At 38.6% G+C, this 18,427-nt stretch overlaps 1 protein-coding gene across 15 annotated transcripts in view; it reads right to left on the reverse strand.

The window, feature by feature from the left end:
- The window catches only part of TPR8 (Tetratricopeptide repeat (TPR)-like superfamily protein), a 111,624-nt gene extending 93,821 nt beyond the window's left edge, over nt 1-17,803 (reverse strand). The window contains exons 1-3 of one of the 15 annotated variants that reach the window (XM_088964807.1): nt 17,453-17,688; nt 10,876-11,138; nt 8,069-8,107 (exon numbers count right to left, since the gene is read on the reverse strand). In XM_088964807.1, coding sequence (XP_088820933.1) covers nt 8,069-8,107; nt 10,876-11,138; nt 17,453-17,525 — 375 coding nt within the window. In that variant the 5' untranslated portion in view covers nt 17,526-17,688. Of the gene's footprint in view, nt 1-8,017; nt 8,108-10,875; nt 11,144-17,452 lie in introns of all 15 variants that reach the window. The other 14 variants (XM_088964805.1, XM_088964806.1, XM_088964812.1 and 11 more) reach the window with 14 other exon arrangements.
- Between the last annotated feature and the right edge of the window lie 624 nt (nt 17,804-18,427).

An 18,427-nucleotide genomic window follows, 5' to 3' on the forward strand; every position in this document is an offset into this window, starting at 1 on the left:
CAATAGATAACTCAATGTGGCTTTACCTGTACCTTGGTTTGAGAATCCATAACAAGGAGGAATTGAGGAAGAAGTTGCCCATAGGATTAGAGCAGGATGGGCAAAATGGAGAGGTGCATCAGCATCCAGAGTCTTATGTGATAGGCAAATATGCCAAATACTACTTATATTAAAAGGAAAATTATATAAAGCACCTGTACAAGCAACACTGTTATATGGAGCAGAGTGTTGGGCAGTCAAGAAATTATATGCTGAGATTGATGAGTGGAAAATCTAGAAAGAATAGGATAAAAAATTAAGTCATTTGAAGGAACCTAGGAGTAGCTCTAATAGGTGATAAAATGAGAGAAAATAGACTTAGACGGTTCAATCATGTGCACAGAAACCAACTACAGCACCCATAAGAAAAAGTGACCAGTTACAAGTTGAAAGAGCTAAAAGGACTAGGGGCAGACCAAAAAGGACATGGGTCAAAGTAGTAAGAAATGATCTAAGTGCTCATAATTTAACAATGGATATGGCATCAAACAGAACAGAATGGAAAAATAGGATTCATGTAGCCAACCCCATATAGTTGGGATAAGGCTTTGATGATGATGACTCCAAAGTCCCTCAAATGGATGAAACCTAGGATTTCTTTTTTATTTTTTCCTCATAGTTCAATTAAACATTCTTTGAAGCAACCAAAAGAATGGAAAGTGTAGGAGAAGTAAGATGGAGAGGGTATAGATTTTCAAAAAGCTACAAGGATTGAAGGCTAGAATCAAGCTTTGGAATAAGCAAAAGTTTGGGAGAATGGAGGAGACGAAGAATACTCTAACCCAACAAATTATTCAGTTAGATGAATTGTATGCTCTAGGGAGCATGGAAGAATACTCTAACCCAACAAATTGATCATTTCAAGTCTATTTAGCAGTGACCTCTAGACAAGAGATTAGTAGTGGATGGTTTGGAGTGACCCTAATTGGAGAGGGTGGGCATAGAAAACTTGGAGAAAGGCTTTGAGTTGGAGGAGATTTAAGGGAAAAACTCTTTTTCTATGGATAGAAACAAGGTCCCCAGCCTGAATGGTTTCTCAATAGCTTCGTATCAGAACTACTAGGAAATTCTGAAATTAGACTTGTTTGAGGTAGTTAATGAATTTCATGAGATAGGTGTGATCAACTCTATGGTTAATGCCACTTTTGTGGCCTTGATTCCTGAGTCTCCTAATGCATGTAACCCAAAATAATTTAAACCAATCAGTTTGGTGAGTAGTTTGTATAAAATCATAGTTAAGGTCCCGTCTCTCAGGCTCAAAGAAGTTCTCCCTCTATCATTTCTCAACATCAAGGAGCCTTTGTCCATGAGAAAGCTTATGATCTTGTGGATTCGTCCTTCCCAATGGAGATAAATGGGAAGTATGGGTTTGGTAAGAGATGGTCTAGATGGATAATAGAATGCCTAAAGACTTGCTAGTTGTTACTATACAATATTGGTAAATGGGTTTGTTAGGAATAGATAGATTACAGTTGATTAGGGGGGGGGGGGGGAGGAAATAGTGGTTTCTCATCTTTTATTTGCTAATGGCATTATTTTGTTGTAGGGGAGAGGAGGAAGAGGAGAAAATTGAGAACTTGAGGATGGCCATTAAACTATTTGAAAGGATTTTTAATTTGAACGTCAACTTCGATAAGAGTTATGTAAATGGTGTAAACATAGGAGATGAGGAGGTGGAACCATATGCAAATAGCATAATATGCAAATAGCATTGGATGTTCAACTGCATCATGGCCACTGAAATAGCTTTGTCAACCCCTTTAAGCCAATCCTAGAGTGAGTAGCTTTTGGAATCTGATTGCTGAAAGATTTTCAAAGAAGTTGGTTGCATGTAAAAGGAATTACATATCTAGGTGGAAGAATCACAATTATTAGGTCTGCCTTCGCTAATCTACCAGACTATTTCCTATCGGTGTTTAGGATTCCAGTTAGGGTGATGAAGCAACCAGTGAAGTTAACCAGAGATTTCTTGTGGGACCTTGGGAAGAATAAAAAAATCATTTGGTCAGATGCAACACAGTTTGTAGAGGTAAAGAGAGGGGGCTTAGGTATTGGTCAATTATCCCTTCGGAACAAGGCAATTGTTAGGGAAATAGTTGTGGATGTTGCCCTTAAAAGAAGATAAGTTGTGGCACAAGGTGATTGTGAACATTCATGGCATTATGGATAATGGCTGGGACGTTGGTGTAGTGGCAAGGACTACCTTAGCTTTGCCCTAGAAAGCAATTCAAGGTATTCTACCTGTTTTCTTAAACTTATCTAGAATGATGTGTGATCTAGTCACAAAATCCCAAATTGGGAAAATCTGTGGGTGGAAAAGTCTCCATTCAAAGACTGCACTATTTGGTTATAAAAAAAGAGATTGAGTCTAAATTTGTGACCCCTTCTATTCATGGGTTGAAATTTGAATTGGGATTTAGGTTTTCATCGGGGTGTTAGAGACTTAGAAACCTCTCAAGTTCTTGATTTGCTGAAAGTCCTTGATGGTGTTTTCCTTGATGCCTCTAGACTAGATGCTCATACTTGGACTGCCAACCCCTGTAGAGCCTTTTCTTGTGCTTCCTTTTTCTATGCCCTCATTGCACCTTCCTCTCCTCAGCATCCCTTTCCATTTAAAGATTTGTGGTACAAAAAGGTTCCCCTCAAAATCAAGACATTCTGTTAAGAGGTGCTCCATGAGAAAAATCAAAATCAACACCTGTGGCAAGCTTCAGTAGAAAAGTGTAGAAGATCTGTTTTGATATAAAATCTGTGTAAGAAAGAGAAGAGAAGAGAAGGTTTATGTAGAGAAGAAAAGAGGAGAGAACTTAAAGAGAATGGAAGAAGCCAAAAATTATGTCTGGTCACCCCTTTCATTAGCTTATATACTCACAAATAAAAGCTGAATACAAAGACAAGTATGCCCTTAGTAAGTCGGTTACTTGTAAAATCTAAATAAACACTCTTAACTTAAACATAAACTAATGGGCCTTGGGCCAATAACTCCCTAACTATGCTATGTAAATAAAAAACAAATGACATCAGCTCAAAACTCAACACTCCCCCTCAAGTTGGGAATAGATGTCACACATTCCCAACTTGTGTAGATCATGCTCCATCTTGTTTCTTGCAACACCTTTTGTAAGAACATCAGCAAGCTACAAGCAAAAGCAACATACGGTAAGCACACTACTCCAAATGTCACCCTTTTCCCTTATAAAGTGTCTATCCAGTTCCATATGCTTTGTCCTATTATGCTGAATTGGGTTGTGGGAAATGTTAATTGCTGCTTGATTGTCATAGTATAGCATCATATGTTCTTTGGCCTCAACTCCAATCTCCCCTAATAAGGATCAGACCCAGAGGAGCTCTGAAACACCATGTGCCATGGCTCTGTATTCAACTTTTGCACTTGACCTTGTTGCAACTAATTGTTTCTTACTCTTCCATGAAACTAGATTACTTCCAACAAGAGTGCAAAACTCCTGATGTATATCTCCTATCATCTAGGCACCCTACCCAATCAGCATCTGTGTAAGCCTCTAACTTCAAATGTCCATGGTCAACAAACAATATGCCTCTACCTGGGTATCCCTTCAAATAGGAAAGTATCTTGTCAATGAACTCCCAATGCTGAACTCGTGGGCCATGCATGTATTGACTCACCACACTCACTCCATAAGAGATGTTTGGTCGTGTCATACATAAGTATAGCAACCGACCCACTAATCTCTGATACCTTCCAACATCTTTCACTAGCTCACCTTCTGAAGCAAATATCCTATGGTTCTGATCAATAGGTGTATCAGCTGCCCTTGCCCCAAGTTTTCCTGTCTCCTATAATAAGTCCAAAACATACTTCCTCTATAGGATTAAACATACTCCCTTTGTGAGATGAAGATCCCACGCTTGGACCTTGCCACTTCAATGCCTAGAAAGTACTTTAGCTCCCCAAGATCCTTAATCTCAAACTCTTTGTGCAAGTTCTTCTTCAAGGTATCAATCTCACTTAGATCATTCCATGTGACAACAATATCATCCACATACACTATCAAAATTGACACCGGTGATCCCCTTTTTTTTTTTTTTTGTTCAATAACAATTTCATTAATTCAACATAAGAATAATTACAAAAAGGAAGAAAAACTTTCTTATCTTCTAATTACAACTTGAGCCCCCAAGAAAAGAAAAGAAAAAGGAAAAAGGAGAGACAATAAAATTACACCTGAGCCCAAAACATTGATTCCCTTTCCACCCCTTGTTTAGCTAATCCATCAGCAAAAGAATTAGTTGATCTTTTAACCCAACTAATCTTAACTTCCATCTCTCGCACCAACCACTTAAATTTCCTCCTCACATTGATGTAATTCCATAAGCCATTGTTCTCTTTATTCAGCCACCCTATCACCACCTCCGAGTCCCTTTCAATTATGAGTTTTATGACATTCATCTCCTTACCTTTCTGAACTCCTTCCATAACTACAAAGATCTCAGCTCTAAGAGAGTCACCCACTCCAATTGAGCCTGAGAACAAGACAGAAATAACCTCATTCTCATCCCTAAATACACCCCCAATCCCTGAGTGTCCAGGATTCCCCCCACTACTCCCATTAAAGTTTAGTTTTAAGAATCCAGCAGGTGGGGGGGTGGGGGGTTCCAAGACACACTCATTACTGTTTTGATTTGGGTACAGTTTGCAATCTCACCCCACTTCCTCAACATGCCATCCACTGTGTAATTTGTGAATCTAGGGATTTCAGCCACTGTACAGCCCTAATATGGATTAGGGCCCTCAGTTCTTCAGCACCTCTCTCAACTTCTGAGAAGATCCTAGAATTTCTTTCTTCCCATAAAGACTAGCATACTGCAGCCCTTAGTCCTCTCAACATAGTCCTTACCCTTTTCATACACCACCCGAAAAAAGAAAGGGAGAAAAGACTTTGCAAGTTTGATGTAGGGTTCCAACTACACCCAAAGAGGGATAAAGACCACTCCCAAATTGACTTGGCAAATTGGCAAGACACCAATAAGTGAAAACCAGTCTCCCCATCATCTTTTTTTTTTTTTTTATCAATAACACTTTCATTAAATCATCAGTAGAAAATTTACAGGAGGAAGACAAACACACTTATCTTCCAAGAGCCACAAAGAGCCTCATAAAAGGAAAAAAAGAAGAAAAAGAGAAAAGAAGACACTAAAGTTACAGCTTAGCCCAAAACAGTGAATCCCTTTCTGCCCCTTGTTTAGCTAAACCGTCAGCTAGGGAATTAGCCGATCTTTTAACCCAACATGTCTTAACTTCCATCTCCTGCACCAGCCACATGAATTTCCTCCTCTCATTGTTGTACTTCCATAAACCATTTTGATCTTTAGTCAGCCACCCTATCACCACCTTTGAATCCCCTACAATTATGAGTTTCTTGATGTTCAACTCCTTAGCTTTCCGGACTCCTTCCATAACTGCAAAGATCTCAGCTCTAAGGAGTCACCCACTCCAATTGGGCCTGAGAACATGGCAGAGATTACCCCATTTTCGTCCCTAAAACAACTCCAATCCCCGATTGCCCCGGATTTCCCCTACTGCATCCATCAAAGTTTAATTTCAAGAATCCACTAGGTGGGGGAGTCCAAGCCACATTCATTACTGACTTGGTCTATGTGCAATTTGCAATTTCACCCCACTTCCTCAACATGCCATCCACAGTGTAATATGTGAATAGTTCCAAATATTTCAGCCACTGTACCGCCCTAATATGTATGATAGCCCTCAGATCTGCTGCTCCTCTTTGGGTTTCTGAGAATATCCTGGAGAATCATTCTTCCCACAATGTCCAACATACCGCAGCCCTTAGTTCTCTCCATATTATCCTTCCCCTTTTTATCCGCCACCTGAAAAAGGTAGGGGAGAAAAGGCCCTACAAGTCTGATGGGGGATTCCAACTACATCCAAATAAGGAGGAAATCCAATCCCAAATTGACCTCGCAAAGTGGCAAGACACCAGTAGGTGAAAACCAGTCTCCCCATCCGCTTTACATAGAACACACCACTGAGGTGACAAGCAAGTATTGGGTCTCTTCTTTTGGAGTACATCACCAGTGTTGATTCTTTCCAGATAAACTTCCCAACAAAAACTACCAACCCTAGGAGGTATTGCTCTGCACCAAACCTCACCAACAGGGAAAGGGGGGAAGGTAGGACTGGTGGACTAACTTAAGACTTTGAAGAACGAAGCACAAGAGAAGATGCCATTGGGGGTAGGTGTCCAAATTCTAGAATCCGCCCTAGTTGAGGTCTAAGACAACGTTATCAAGAAGTGCAATAAGGCTTGAAATACTGTCGAGGTCTGAGTCCCTCAAATCCCTTCTTAGACCCAAGTTCCAACCAATCCCAAAAGTGGAAGAGGACGGGGTGATGAAAGACGAGATCGGCTCATTTTTCAAATCAGAAAGAGCATACAAAGAAGGAAATTGATCTTTTAAAGGGGTGCTCCCCACCCAGGTTTGTTCCCAAAATTTTATGGAGTTACCAGAATTCAAGTCATACCTGATATTAGGGGAGAAAATTGGTAGCAGGTCATGAATGGCTTTCCAAGGAGAATTGCTTGTGGTCCTAGCTCTGATTCCAGCGTCCCATCCATTGTGCTCCAGCCCATGTATACTTGCCACAATTCTAGCCCATAGCTTCTCCTTCTCCATAGGGAACCTCCACAACCACTTCCCCAACAGAGTCATATTCCTTCTCCTGATACTCCACAACCACTTCCCCATCATCTTTGCAAAGAACACACCAGTGAGGTGACAAGCAAGTATTGGGTCTCTTCTTTTGGAGTAGATCACCAGTGTTGAATCTTTCCAAATAAGCTTCCCAACAAAATCTACCAACCCTAGGAGGAATTGGTATGCACTAAACCTCATTAACAGGGAAAATGAGGGCTACAGGACTAGTGGACTGGCTTAAGATTTTGAAGAAAGAAGCACAAGAAAATGAGCCAGTGGGGGTAAGGGTCCAAATTCTAGAATCCACCTTAGTAGGGTCTAAGAAAACATTATCAAGAAGTTCAATGAGGCTCGAAATACTGTCGAGGTCTAAGTTCCTCACAGCCCTTCTTAGACCCAAGTTCCACCCAAGCCCAAAACTAGAAGAGGAAGGGGTAATGAAAGAAGAAACTGGCTCATTTTTAAAATCAGATAGGGCATACAAAGAAGGAAACGGGTCCTTTAGAGGGGCATTCCCCACCCAAGTTTGTTCCTAAAATTTTATGGAGTTACCTGAATTCAAATTGTACCTGATGCAAGGGGAGAATACTGGCAACAAATCATGAATGGCTTTCCAAGGTGAAGTGCTTGTGGTCCTGGCTCTGATTCCGACGTCCCATCCATCTTGCTCCAGCCCATGTATGCTTGCCACTATTCTAGCCCATAGCTTCTCCCGCTCTATCAGGAAAAAGAAGGTTGAACGGAATGCTATATCCAAGAACACGAGAAGGCACCCAATTAATCAAAAAAACTGTTATAAGAACTGCATCACCCCAAAAACGAATTGGAACTATAGAGCTCAACATCATGCTTCTTGCTACTTCCACGATATATTTGTTCTTCCCTCTTTCTACATCATTCTGTTGTGGAATGTATGTATACTACTCTGATGGACTACTCCATGCTCCAATAGGTATGATGCCAGGTTTTTTTCAAAGTATTCTCTAGCACTATCTAATCTAAAGACTTTCACTCGTACCCCAAATTGCGTCAACACCATCCTGTGGAACTGTTAAACTAAAGACAGTACCTTATCACGGGATCTCATCAAATATATCTAAGAGTATCAAGAATAATCATCCACAAACAAAAGAAAATACCGATAACCACCCAAGATGGACAAACTGATAGACTCGAACAATTTTGGAAACAAAAAACACAAAGAAGCAAAAGACAAATATCTTAACCAATTATGCCAAAGCATAATCTGACCCACTAACTCTGACTCAATGTTCCCACTGACATGATGACTCTGATGACTGGGAAGCGCATCAAGAAGATAGATTCCATTCACCTCACAATCACTCCCAATCGTCATCTTTGATTCCAGATCCTGCAAAACACAATGACCAGGAGAAAAAATCACTAAACAATTCAAATTCTTTGTCAAGCTATTAACAAATAAAAGATTAGTGCTCAGTCTAGGAACATGAAGGACAAAAGGTAGGGAAATGGTATTGGTTATCTTGATAGACCTTTTTCCTAGCAATGAGAACATATGATCCAATTTCCCTCGTTATTCTCCCTCTCCCGTTTCAAAGGGAAGTGTGTGTCTGGTTTTTTTTATCCCTTCTGAGTCAAAATTTGGGTATGATTGGGATTTGGATCTTAGGAGAGGCCATAGGGAGTTAGAATTGGCAACTGTTGTGGACTTAATTCAGATTTTGAATGGGGTGGTTTAGGACCCTTCAAAAAGGGGTTGTACAATTTGGACTTTATCCCCCTCTGGGGCTTTCTCTTGTGCTTCTTTCTTTAAGTCCTTAGTACAACAGACCAACAATTCTATTCAATCTTTCCCAGTCAAGGAAATATGGGGTGAGCCAATCCATCCAAGAATTGGAGCTTTCTGTTGGGAGGCATTCCTGGAAGGATGTAATACATGTGATTTACTCCAGAAGAAAAGGCCAAATTGGTGCTTGTCCCCAAATTGATGCATCCTCGGCAAGGCTAATGGTGAAAGCTCCTACCACTTACTAATTTCCTATCCTTTTGTTTCTGATATATGGGAATGGTTTATTTCTTTATTTGGTTGCAAGTGAACCCCTCCACCAGATATACAAAGCTTGTTTGCCACTTCTTTCCTCAGATGGCCTAAGAAAATGGGTAGGGTTATATGGAGGTGTGTGAGGGCTGCCATTAGTTGGACTATATGAGAAGAAAGGAACTCTAGGACCTTCTCTGATAAGGAAAGGAACAAAGAAGGTATCACTGAGGTAATAATGGTTAGGGTGGTGCATTGGCTGAAGTCTTTAGATATGCTTGTTGATATCTCTACGGATATGCTGTTGAATAGCTGGCTAGAAGTGGCAAATTCTACTCCTTCATCAGTTGCCTCTCACTTATGGTCTCCACCAGGCCCAAGGTGTGTAAAATTAAATTTTGATGGCAGTAGTGAAGGTAATCCTAGGCCCTCGAGTGTTGGTGGGGTGTTCAGAGATGAGAATGGATAGGTGATTGCTTTGTTTCTTTTTTTTATCAATGAAGAAAAATTTTATTAAGCATCAAAAGAAAAGATTACATCAGGGTGGAATGATCACCACCACAAGAAATGGTGATTGCCTTGTTTTCAGGCCCCATTGGGAATGGTGACTCTCTTAGAGTTGAGATATGTGCCTTAATGGAAGGTTTAAGAAAGACAAAGGAGATGAGTATTCATAGACTAATTGTTGAAGGAGACTCAAAGCTGGTTACAAAAGGACAATGGACCGTAGAAACATGCAAATGAGAAAAGAGAGGCTAAATGGAAAAATAGGGGGTTGGAGGTTCAGTTTCAATGGGTGAAGAGGACTGAAAATGCTTTTGCAGATACATTGGTGAAACAAGGGGTGGAAAGGGAACAGATGTTTTGGGCTGTATTGTAATCTCCTTTTCTTTTTTCTTCTTCGGGAGAGTTAAGCCTCTTTACCTCTTCCCGAATTGTTGTAATTTTATTGTCCATTTTTTGAGGAGAAAGGCAAGCATAAGGATTTCTTCTCTGGTAATTTTATTGTCCATTAATAAATTGATTTCTGTTATTGATCAAAAAAAATGATGGGATCTTCAATGGGAAGAGCTGCCCCTTGGAAGTAGTGTTTGAAATCATCAAAGTTAAAGTGGTGCATTGGTTAAAAACTTTAGAGATATTAAGCCCTTTTTTAGTGGATGACATCCTTAGATGTTGTAGTGTGATAGCTAGTCCTTCATCTAAAAGGAGAGTGTACCAAATGCAGTGGGAACCATCACAAAGGGAACTTGGGAACGTATAAAATTAAATTTTAACAGGAGTAGCCTTGGAAATCCTGGCCCACCAGGGATGGGAGGGATTTTAGAGATGTAATTGGCTCGATATTGGTTTTTTTCAGGTGCTATTGGTTGTAGGAACTCTATATGAGCTGGGTTGTTAGCAGTTTACATGGTTTGAGACTGGCAAGACAGATGGGCTTGATTGATATTATAGTTGAAAGGGATCCTAAGGTGGTAGTTAATTGGTTGATTGACAATAGCAAGGAAATGTGAGAGTATAGCAAGAAGTCAAGGAAATAAGCTGGCTGGTGAGACAATTACTTGTCTCTTCTAGATGGGTGCAAAAACCAGCTAATGCAGTGGGTGATGGTTTTGCTAAACAAGGGGTGAGCAGGGAGAGCATGTTTCAGGCCAGCTTGTAAACATTCATAAATATGGGTTAGGACAATCTGTATTATTTGTGGGGAAGACAAACTTTGTATTTGCAAAGGGTTAGGTGGAGCTTCCCAGCCTAACAAAATGGTTGTACATAATCTGTTCACATTCAACAAAATTTTTGTTAATTATCAAAAAACAAACACATGTAGAATCAGAAGACAACTCGAAAAAAATATTTATCCAGTAAAAGCAGTTATGGTTCAATTCCCCATTGAACAGTAGTACGTAAATATCAGTATAAATTCTACAAATAAAAGAAATGTTTATAGGTAAATATCATTAGAATAAGTAATCCCATTAGAAATATTTATAGACAGTATGCTTGATGCCAAAATAACAAAAGCAATCAAAGATACAACAAATTTGGAATATAGGTTATAGCAGACAATGTGACAAATATGAGTCATAGCAGACTGAAAAAAGAGGTGTGGAAAAAAGGACCAATGGTTTTGATGCTTCCGGAATATGTACATCTGCTGCATTGGGAGCTGAGGATGTACTAGGTGTGTCAAGTGGAATTGCAGCATGATCCTGATCCAATTTAAACTCAAGGTGCTTATTTGCATCCATTGAATTGAATAAGTTAACCAACAAACCAGGTTGTATCTGGTCATCAGTGGAAGATGGATTGAGCTTAAAAGCCTCTTCCAAGCACTCTCTAACAACCTCAAGACCTTCAAGATCAACACCAGGAGCAGGTTCAACTGTCCTAGAGGAAATAACAAGCATCAAAACAAGAATTGAATGACAAAACCTTGGAAGCTTTTCCTACCAGTACCAAAACAATAAAACTTTCGCATTAAGCAGTATAGAAATGGGCTGGGTGAAATCATGAAACACTACGAAGACTTAACCGCCTCCTAATATACATTGACAAAACATCTTGAACAGAAAAGTCAGCAATAATTTTTACATAGGATAACCATTGGATGAATATAATAATAATTACTATTATTATTTAGCAAGAAATTATTTTTCCTTCTCTTTCTGATTAACATATAAAAAATTAATCAAACAATTTAGTACTCAAAAGAACTCCATTGATTCCTTTTGGTCTATACACACATACAGAAACGTAACTAGCTATATTTGGTTGATTGAAGTAACCCATTGATTACATAACCAGTATGGCTTTGAAATGCCAACAAAGATCAAATATAATATTAGATATTTCAAGATAACAAAAAAGGTGGGCAAATATATATATATATATATATATATATATATATATATATATATATATATATATATATATATATATATATATTTTTGTTTGAAATGGTAAGATAATTCAGTTCATTAATCAAAAAATGACCTGTGGATGCCAATGTTTTCAGGCTTGGAATATTTAAAAACCAAAATGGCCACTCACACCGAGTCAGGTCCAATGGTCCAACCACCGGGTAGATCCACTGACCAATGACGTCATCTATTTAAATATACAGCATATCATACATATTTTCATAAGTGTATTAGTTGTGATCTGCTTGGAATTCTTCTTGTTTCCATACAAGTAATGCAGGTTCAAGTCTCACAAGTCATTTTTTATTAGTTCTAACAGCAAATATACATATTCAATCATTAGATCTTAGACAAATGGAAACAAACATAAATGGTGTCAAAGCTTAATGGTGATTGGTATTATATGTAAATAGTAGACCGTAGGTTCAAGCCTCCTCAGTATCATTTTATAGCTTATGATAATGCAATGACCCAGGTGGATCATTGAAAACCTGTTGGGTTGTTAAAACCCAGGCAGTTATCAACATTTCATCCTGGTCTGCAGCAGGCCACACAGTTTTTGAGAAAACAGAAAACAGGAACTCTAAAAACCAAAAAGTTTACCAGTTCCAACCATCTGATCCAGTCCAAGTCTGACAACATTGATGGGTACATAAAGCCCTTATACAACAAGATAATATATTATAGGAGCAATCTACAACTCAAAAACAGAGGATATACACCTAGTATGACATGTATGAAGTGTTAGCAGAAAAATAATCTTGGGTGTGAACACCTCAATACTCTTTGCTAACATCAAGACATGACAGGATTTAGGGCTGTTCATAAGAAGGCCCAACCCGACCAAACCGACCAATCTGGACCGACCCAACCCGAGTCGGTCGGGTTTTCATCAGCACAGGTCAGTTTCGGGTTGTGCAATTTCCTAAACCGATGATTCGGGTCGTTTTGGTTTTCACACAAGAAAACCGAAACCAACCCGAACCGAACCGACTTGGTTCCTAGTTCAAACATGAAGTTCCAAAGCCCATTAGGCACCTGGTTTTTGAATGATTGCAAGAAACTTTGGATTAGTGAATAGTGATTAATAAACAACTTTTGTGATTAACTTTTCATTTAAATTTTATCATAGGAGATGGCTGAAATGATGTTCAATTTATGACTGTTTTTAAAATTAGCCAAGATTTTATCACAGGGATGAACTTAGAACCGAAACCGACCCAAACCGACCCAACCCAACTCAAACCGACCAGGTCGGTTTTGCTTAACATTGGGTCGGTTTCGATTTCTATGTCAGGTAACCCGACCAGGTCGGGTCGGTTGGAAAAACCACAGTAAACCGACCCAACCCGACCCGTGAACAGCCCTAACAGGATTAGCCCAACCATCCTTCCAAGAACCATCTCTACAGGAGATTTATTTGTTTTCAAAATCCTAGAATTTCTCTTAGATCATATCGCCCTCACTAGAATCTATTATCTAAGCACTTGTTGGCTTAATGTGGATCTTCCAACCATTTCATAATCCATACAGTCTCATTCTGCAACAGTTCAGACACCAATCTATTTATCGTCTTGTGCATATTCTTCTGAAGTGAACAAACAAGAATGAAGCATACCCCCTGAGTGATATAAATGATGAGGCTAGAAAGAAAGAAAAGAAGACAGTTGTATTGTAATCACCATTGCACAGTCCACCTTTAGACATTGCTTCCCGTTTATAATGCATAAGAAAGAAAACCAAATACATTAGCCTAAACCAAATACACCAGCCCATGTACAATGAGAGCTTGTACATTGGGAAAGTTGACAAATACACCTATAGTAATTCAGAAAATGCAAGAAAGAAAAAGAGAGGAAGAGGAAGAAAAAGAAAGAGATTTCAGCAATAGGTTGTGGAAGAAGAAGAGAAGGGAAGAGAGAAAAGAAGAGTTTGATCTCTTCTCTCTAGCCCTCTTGATCACCTTTTAATACAATTATCTAGATGCCCTTAATGAGGCACCCAGAACTAAAGAAATAATTAAAGAGAACAAAAAAGGCTCATAACCAACAAACATAAACTTAAACACTACTTAAGAGAAATAAGAAACCACTAAGGCTCATCCAGCCCATTTTCACTACACTCCCCCTCAAGCTGAGCATAGATGTCAATCATGCCCAGCTTGCTTACATAATGTTAAAGCTTTGCCTTTGGAACTCTCTTAGTTAGAAAATCTTCTAACTCAATGTGCTTAGTTCTATCATGCTGAACCCATCTCCGGTATAAAGTGTCTGTCTACCTCAATGTGCTTAGTTCTATCATGCTGAACCAAGTTGTGAACAATGTTAATAGCAGCCTGGTTATCACAATATAACTCAGTGGTTCGTCACATGAAACACCCATCTCATCAAGGAGAGGTCTAAGCCATAACAACACAGAAACCCCATGGGCCATGGCCCTATACTCTACCTCGGTTAAAGATCTAGCAACCACTGACTGCTTTTTACTTCTCCAGAAAACCATATTTCCAGCTACCATAGCACAATAGCCTAATGCGGATCTCTTATCATCCACATTACCTGCCCAATCAACATTTGTATATGCTTCTACCTTCATGTGGCCATGTTTGGCAAACAATATACCCTTCACGAGAGTTCCCTTAAGATAGCATAACACCCTTTCTGCAATAGCCATATGTTTGTCTCTAGAAGAATGCATGAATGGCTAATGACACTCACAGCATATGAGATGTCTAGACGAGTCATACATAAATAAAGAAGTTTCCCCAATAATCTCTAAAACACTCTCTTGTCAGCTAAAAGTTCTCCATCATTAGTTGAGAGTTTATGATTCACATCAATAGGGGTAGAGGGAAGTTTAGCACCAAGCTTTCTAGTCTCAATAAGAAGATCAAGCACATACTTACACTAAGAAATAAAGATACCTTCCTTGGACCTAGCAACCTCAATGCCAAGAAAATACCACAACTCCCCTAAGTCCTTGATCTCAAATTTAAAACTGAGAAACTTCTTGAGAGCACTAGCTTATTTTGTATCATTACCAGTAACCGCAATATCATCTACATAAACAATAAGGAGTGTCACCAGGGAGCTTCTTCTCTTAACAAAGAGGGTATGACCTAATTGAGTCTGAGTGTAGCCGAACTAAACAAGAACAGCCCTAAACCTATCAAACCAAGCCCGTGGAGATTGTTTCAGGAAGTGATTTAAAAGGTGCGCCTGAGGCACGCCTAGGCACATATGCGCCTCGCCCGGGTCCTAGGCGCGCGCCTGATGCGCATTGCGCCTCAGCCCAAGCGTGTGCCTTTTTAAAATTTTGCGCTTTTTGCTTTTTGCTTTTTTTTTAGTCTAATGGCTATTTGCTTATGTTGTTCGTTCATTCATTGCAATAAAATATCTTCTTAAAAGGCAATGGAAGTTGTAAAACCATTATTTTCTATGTGAGAATAATAATTTCAGACCCTAACATAGACTTGTTCGGGCTTGCCTCGAGGGGTGTGCTACAAAGGCGACTCATAGAATCAAAAATGCAATATGTTTTACATCATATTAACTACTTGAAGCAATGCAATTAAGGAAAAAAAGAGATTGTGGGTTTTACATGCTTGAAAATGCTTTATATGTTTGCTTTTATTTTTAAATTTTCATTTGAATACACTTTACATGTTATGTTTATGTATTTTAATTTTAGATAATAGGTTTTTTAAATAATTTATTTTAAAACTTAAGTTTATATTTTTATTAACATTATGTTTAATATTTTTAAATATTTTGCATTTTTTTTTAATTTTTTGGAATTTTCTGACTTTTTTTTTATTTATTAGCTTTTTTTGTAATTTTGTGACTTTCTTAAAAAGGCGTGCAACTCACCTTGTGCCTTGTGCCTCATGCACAAATTAGCCCTTGCGCTTTTAAAACACCGATTTCAGGCCATAAAGTGATTTCTTCAATCTGTACACCTTACATTGCATTTCCTTGCCATATATAATAGGAGGAAGGGACATATATACCTCTTCAGTGGAATCACCATTCAGAAATGCATTCTTAACATCAAACTGATACAAAGGCCAATCATAACTCGCTACTAAGGATAAAAGAACTCTCACCGAAGTCATTTTAGCAACTGAAGAAAATGTCTCAATGTAATCTATCACATATACCTGGATATATCTTAGCAACAAGACAAGCCTTATACCTCTCAATTGATCCATATGCATGGTACTTGATAGTGAAAATTCACTAGAACCCAACAGGTTCCTTCCCACTTGGCAAGTCAACAATATCCCAGGTATTGTTTTATGAAGGGCTTCCATTTCAATTCTCATAGCATCCCTCCATTCTGGTGTGGAAGGCTTCTGAAATGGACTTTGGAATGGGTTGAGAGGAAATAGAGGCTAGAAAGGCATAATAGGATGGGGACAACAAACAGTAGGAAAACTGTTTGGAAATACAATGACTTGTACATTTTCTCTACCTTTTCTCAAAGCAATGGGTAGGTCAAGGCCTAGAAGCGAAGGTGCTAGTGGAAGAGATGATGGACATGTCCTCTCTTTAGTAATAATGGAAGGCGCCTAAGATTCAACTAGAGGTGTGGGATCAACCTGTGTTTGCCTTCACCTTTTCCGTTGTACCACATTTGGAGAATAGGATGAGTGGGGAAAACTAGAAGACTGGTAGGAGGAAGGGGAGGAGCAGGAATGGAAGACCTCAAAGGAGAGGATCCCTCCATGGGAATGAGGGTAACTGTTGAGGGCTCAACATAAGACTCAACTGGAGTTGGCAACCAAAGAGATGAAGAAAACAACTCAAGAGATCTCTCCCCCTCAAAAGGACGATTATAAAAAAGGAACTAACTTTGCAAAGTGGCATCCATGGAAACAAACCGAGTGCCACTAATGGGATCAAAACAATAGTACCCTTTTTGCGTGAAGGCACAATCAAGAAAGATACACTTCTGAATCTTGGGTTTAAACTTATGTCTCTTAGAAATGTGAATGTGGACATAACAAGTGCAACCAAAGACCCAAAACAATAGTACCCTTCCACTGCTACAGCTCCTTCAAAGACCCAACTTGTAATAAGTCACTTCTTCTTACAGGTGTTGTAGGTGGTCTTCTATGCAATGTGAACAAGCCATCTTAGTCTATTTTCTCTCACTGTATCACCCACTGGAGCTAGTCCTAGGTTCCGTCAAATGACTTCATTTCTGATCCAATCCTTTCTAGTTTTTCTACTCATCCATAACAGCATAGGCATTTCTTTTCTGCCACATTCGTTTTTTGGACATTTTTCTTGATTGCATCACACTCTTGCTCAGTTATATCATTATAAATGTTATTTGAAAATTTAAATATTATGATATTATGCACTTGATCCTTCTAAGCCAACCCAATTAAATTAAGAAAACAATATATATATATATATAAGCTTTCCCAATAGAAACTATATCACTATCAGAAGCCAAGTAAAGAGCTAAGGACAGTCAACTACCCCCTATAATCAATTCTATCCAGAAAAGAAAACCTTTTTTTTTCTAAACGCATTGTACAAGCTGACGCCTAGAACCTAAAAAGATAATAAAACTCAAGCAATATCAGTCGCACAAAAAAAAAAAATCTCCAAATTCACAAGCCAGCATAGCACCACTTGTATTAAAAACTGAAAATTTAACAAACAGAAGCAAAGAAGGACAAATACAGTGATTAATTCATCAAAGCAACAGAGAAAGTGAAACATGGAAAAAAGTATGGATTAGTTGATGATGCAAGAGAACGAACCTGATTTGAGGAAATCCAAAAAGGCAAGGACGATTCGACGACAGACGGGAGAATCAGATTTCAAGTTCGCCATTTGAATATAATAGCAATACAAGGATCAAGTGCGCATGATAAGACTGTTATCCCACGGCGTAACGGAGAGAGATTGAGAGTGTTAGGGAATGGAGAAGACAGATGTGGAACATTAAGAACAGTTACGAAGATTGTCTGAGACTAATCTTGCCTTTCTCTCCGTCGATGTTCTCATGTTTCCGGTTGTAACTTAATACCGTAGTCCCTCCATGAAAGATTAGATAGGACGCCACTATCTCTGTATCTAAAGGTTCGTATTGCTGTGTTTGGTTTAAAAGAAAAGGTAACCAAGAGAAAGGGAAAGATAGCGAAACCTATAACCTAAACAACTTTTCCCCATCTTTTCTTTCAAACCAAACACAGCCCAAAAGATAAGACTAATGGATCCAATTAGGAATCAAGAATCAGTGGACTCTAAAACTCACTAATTGGATCAATCAGATACTATGGATATTGATATGAAAACCGGTAAGAAAAAGAAAATCAATTTTATCATTTTCCAATCCGGTTGTTCAGACTTCACAAGCTTAACTCAATAAATTTTTTAATTTTTTATTCCTATTTTTTATCTTTTTAATTTTCAATCTGTCATTTTTTAAACTACCAATTAGCTATAAATTCTACTTTTCCTAAAAAAATCTTTCTAATCTCTCTCTCTCTCTCTCTCTCTCTCTCTCTCTCTCTCTCTCTCCCCCCCCCCCTCTCCACACTACACATACATTCCCATAACCTAAATAATCTAATATCCTAAAATTTCTCATAAACAACCTCCCCCACTATTCCCAACTTTCTCCTAAGTTATCTCTAATTTAGTAGAGAGTTTCTCTCCTAAATTATCTTTAATTCTTATTTATCTTCTCTCCGACTTTTTATCTATATCTATCTAAAGAACGTTTCAATTAA

The sequence above is a fragment of the Nelumbo lutea genome, chromosome 1 (genome assembly GCF_056320005.1).
Source record: "Nelumbo lutea isolate HS-2025 chromosome 1, American lotus-T2T, whole genome shotgun sequence".
NCBI lineage: Eukaryota > Viridiplantae > Streptophyta > Magnoliopsida > Proteales > Nelumbonaceae > Nelumbo > Nelumbo lutea.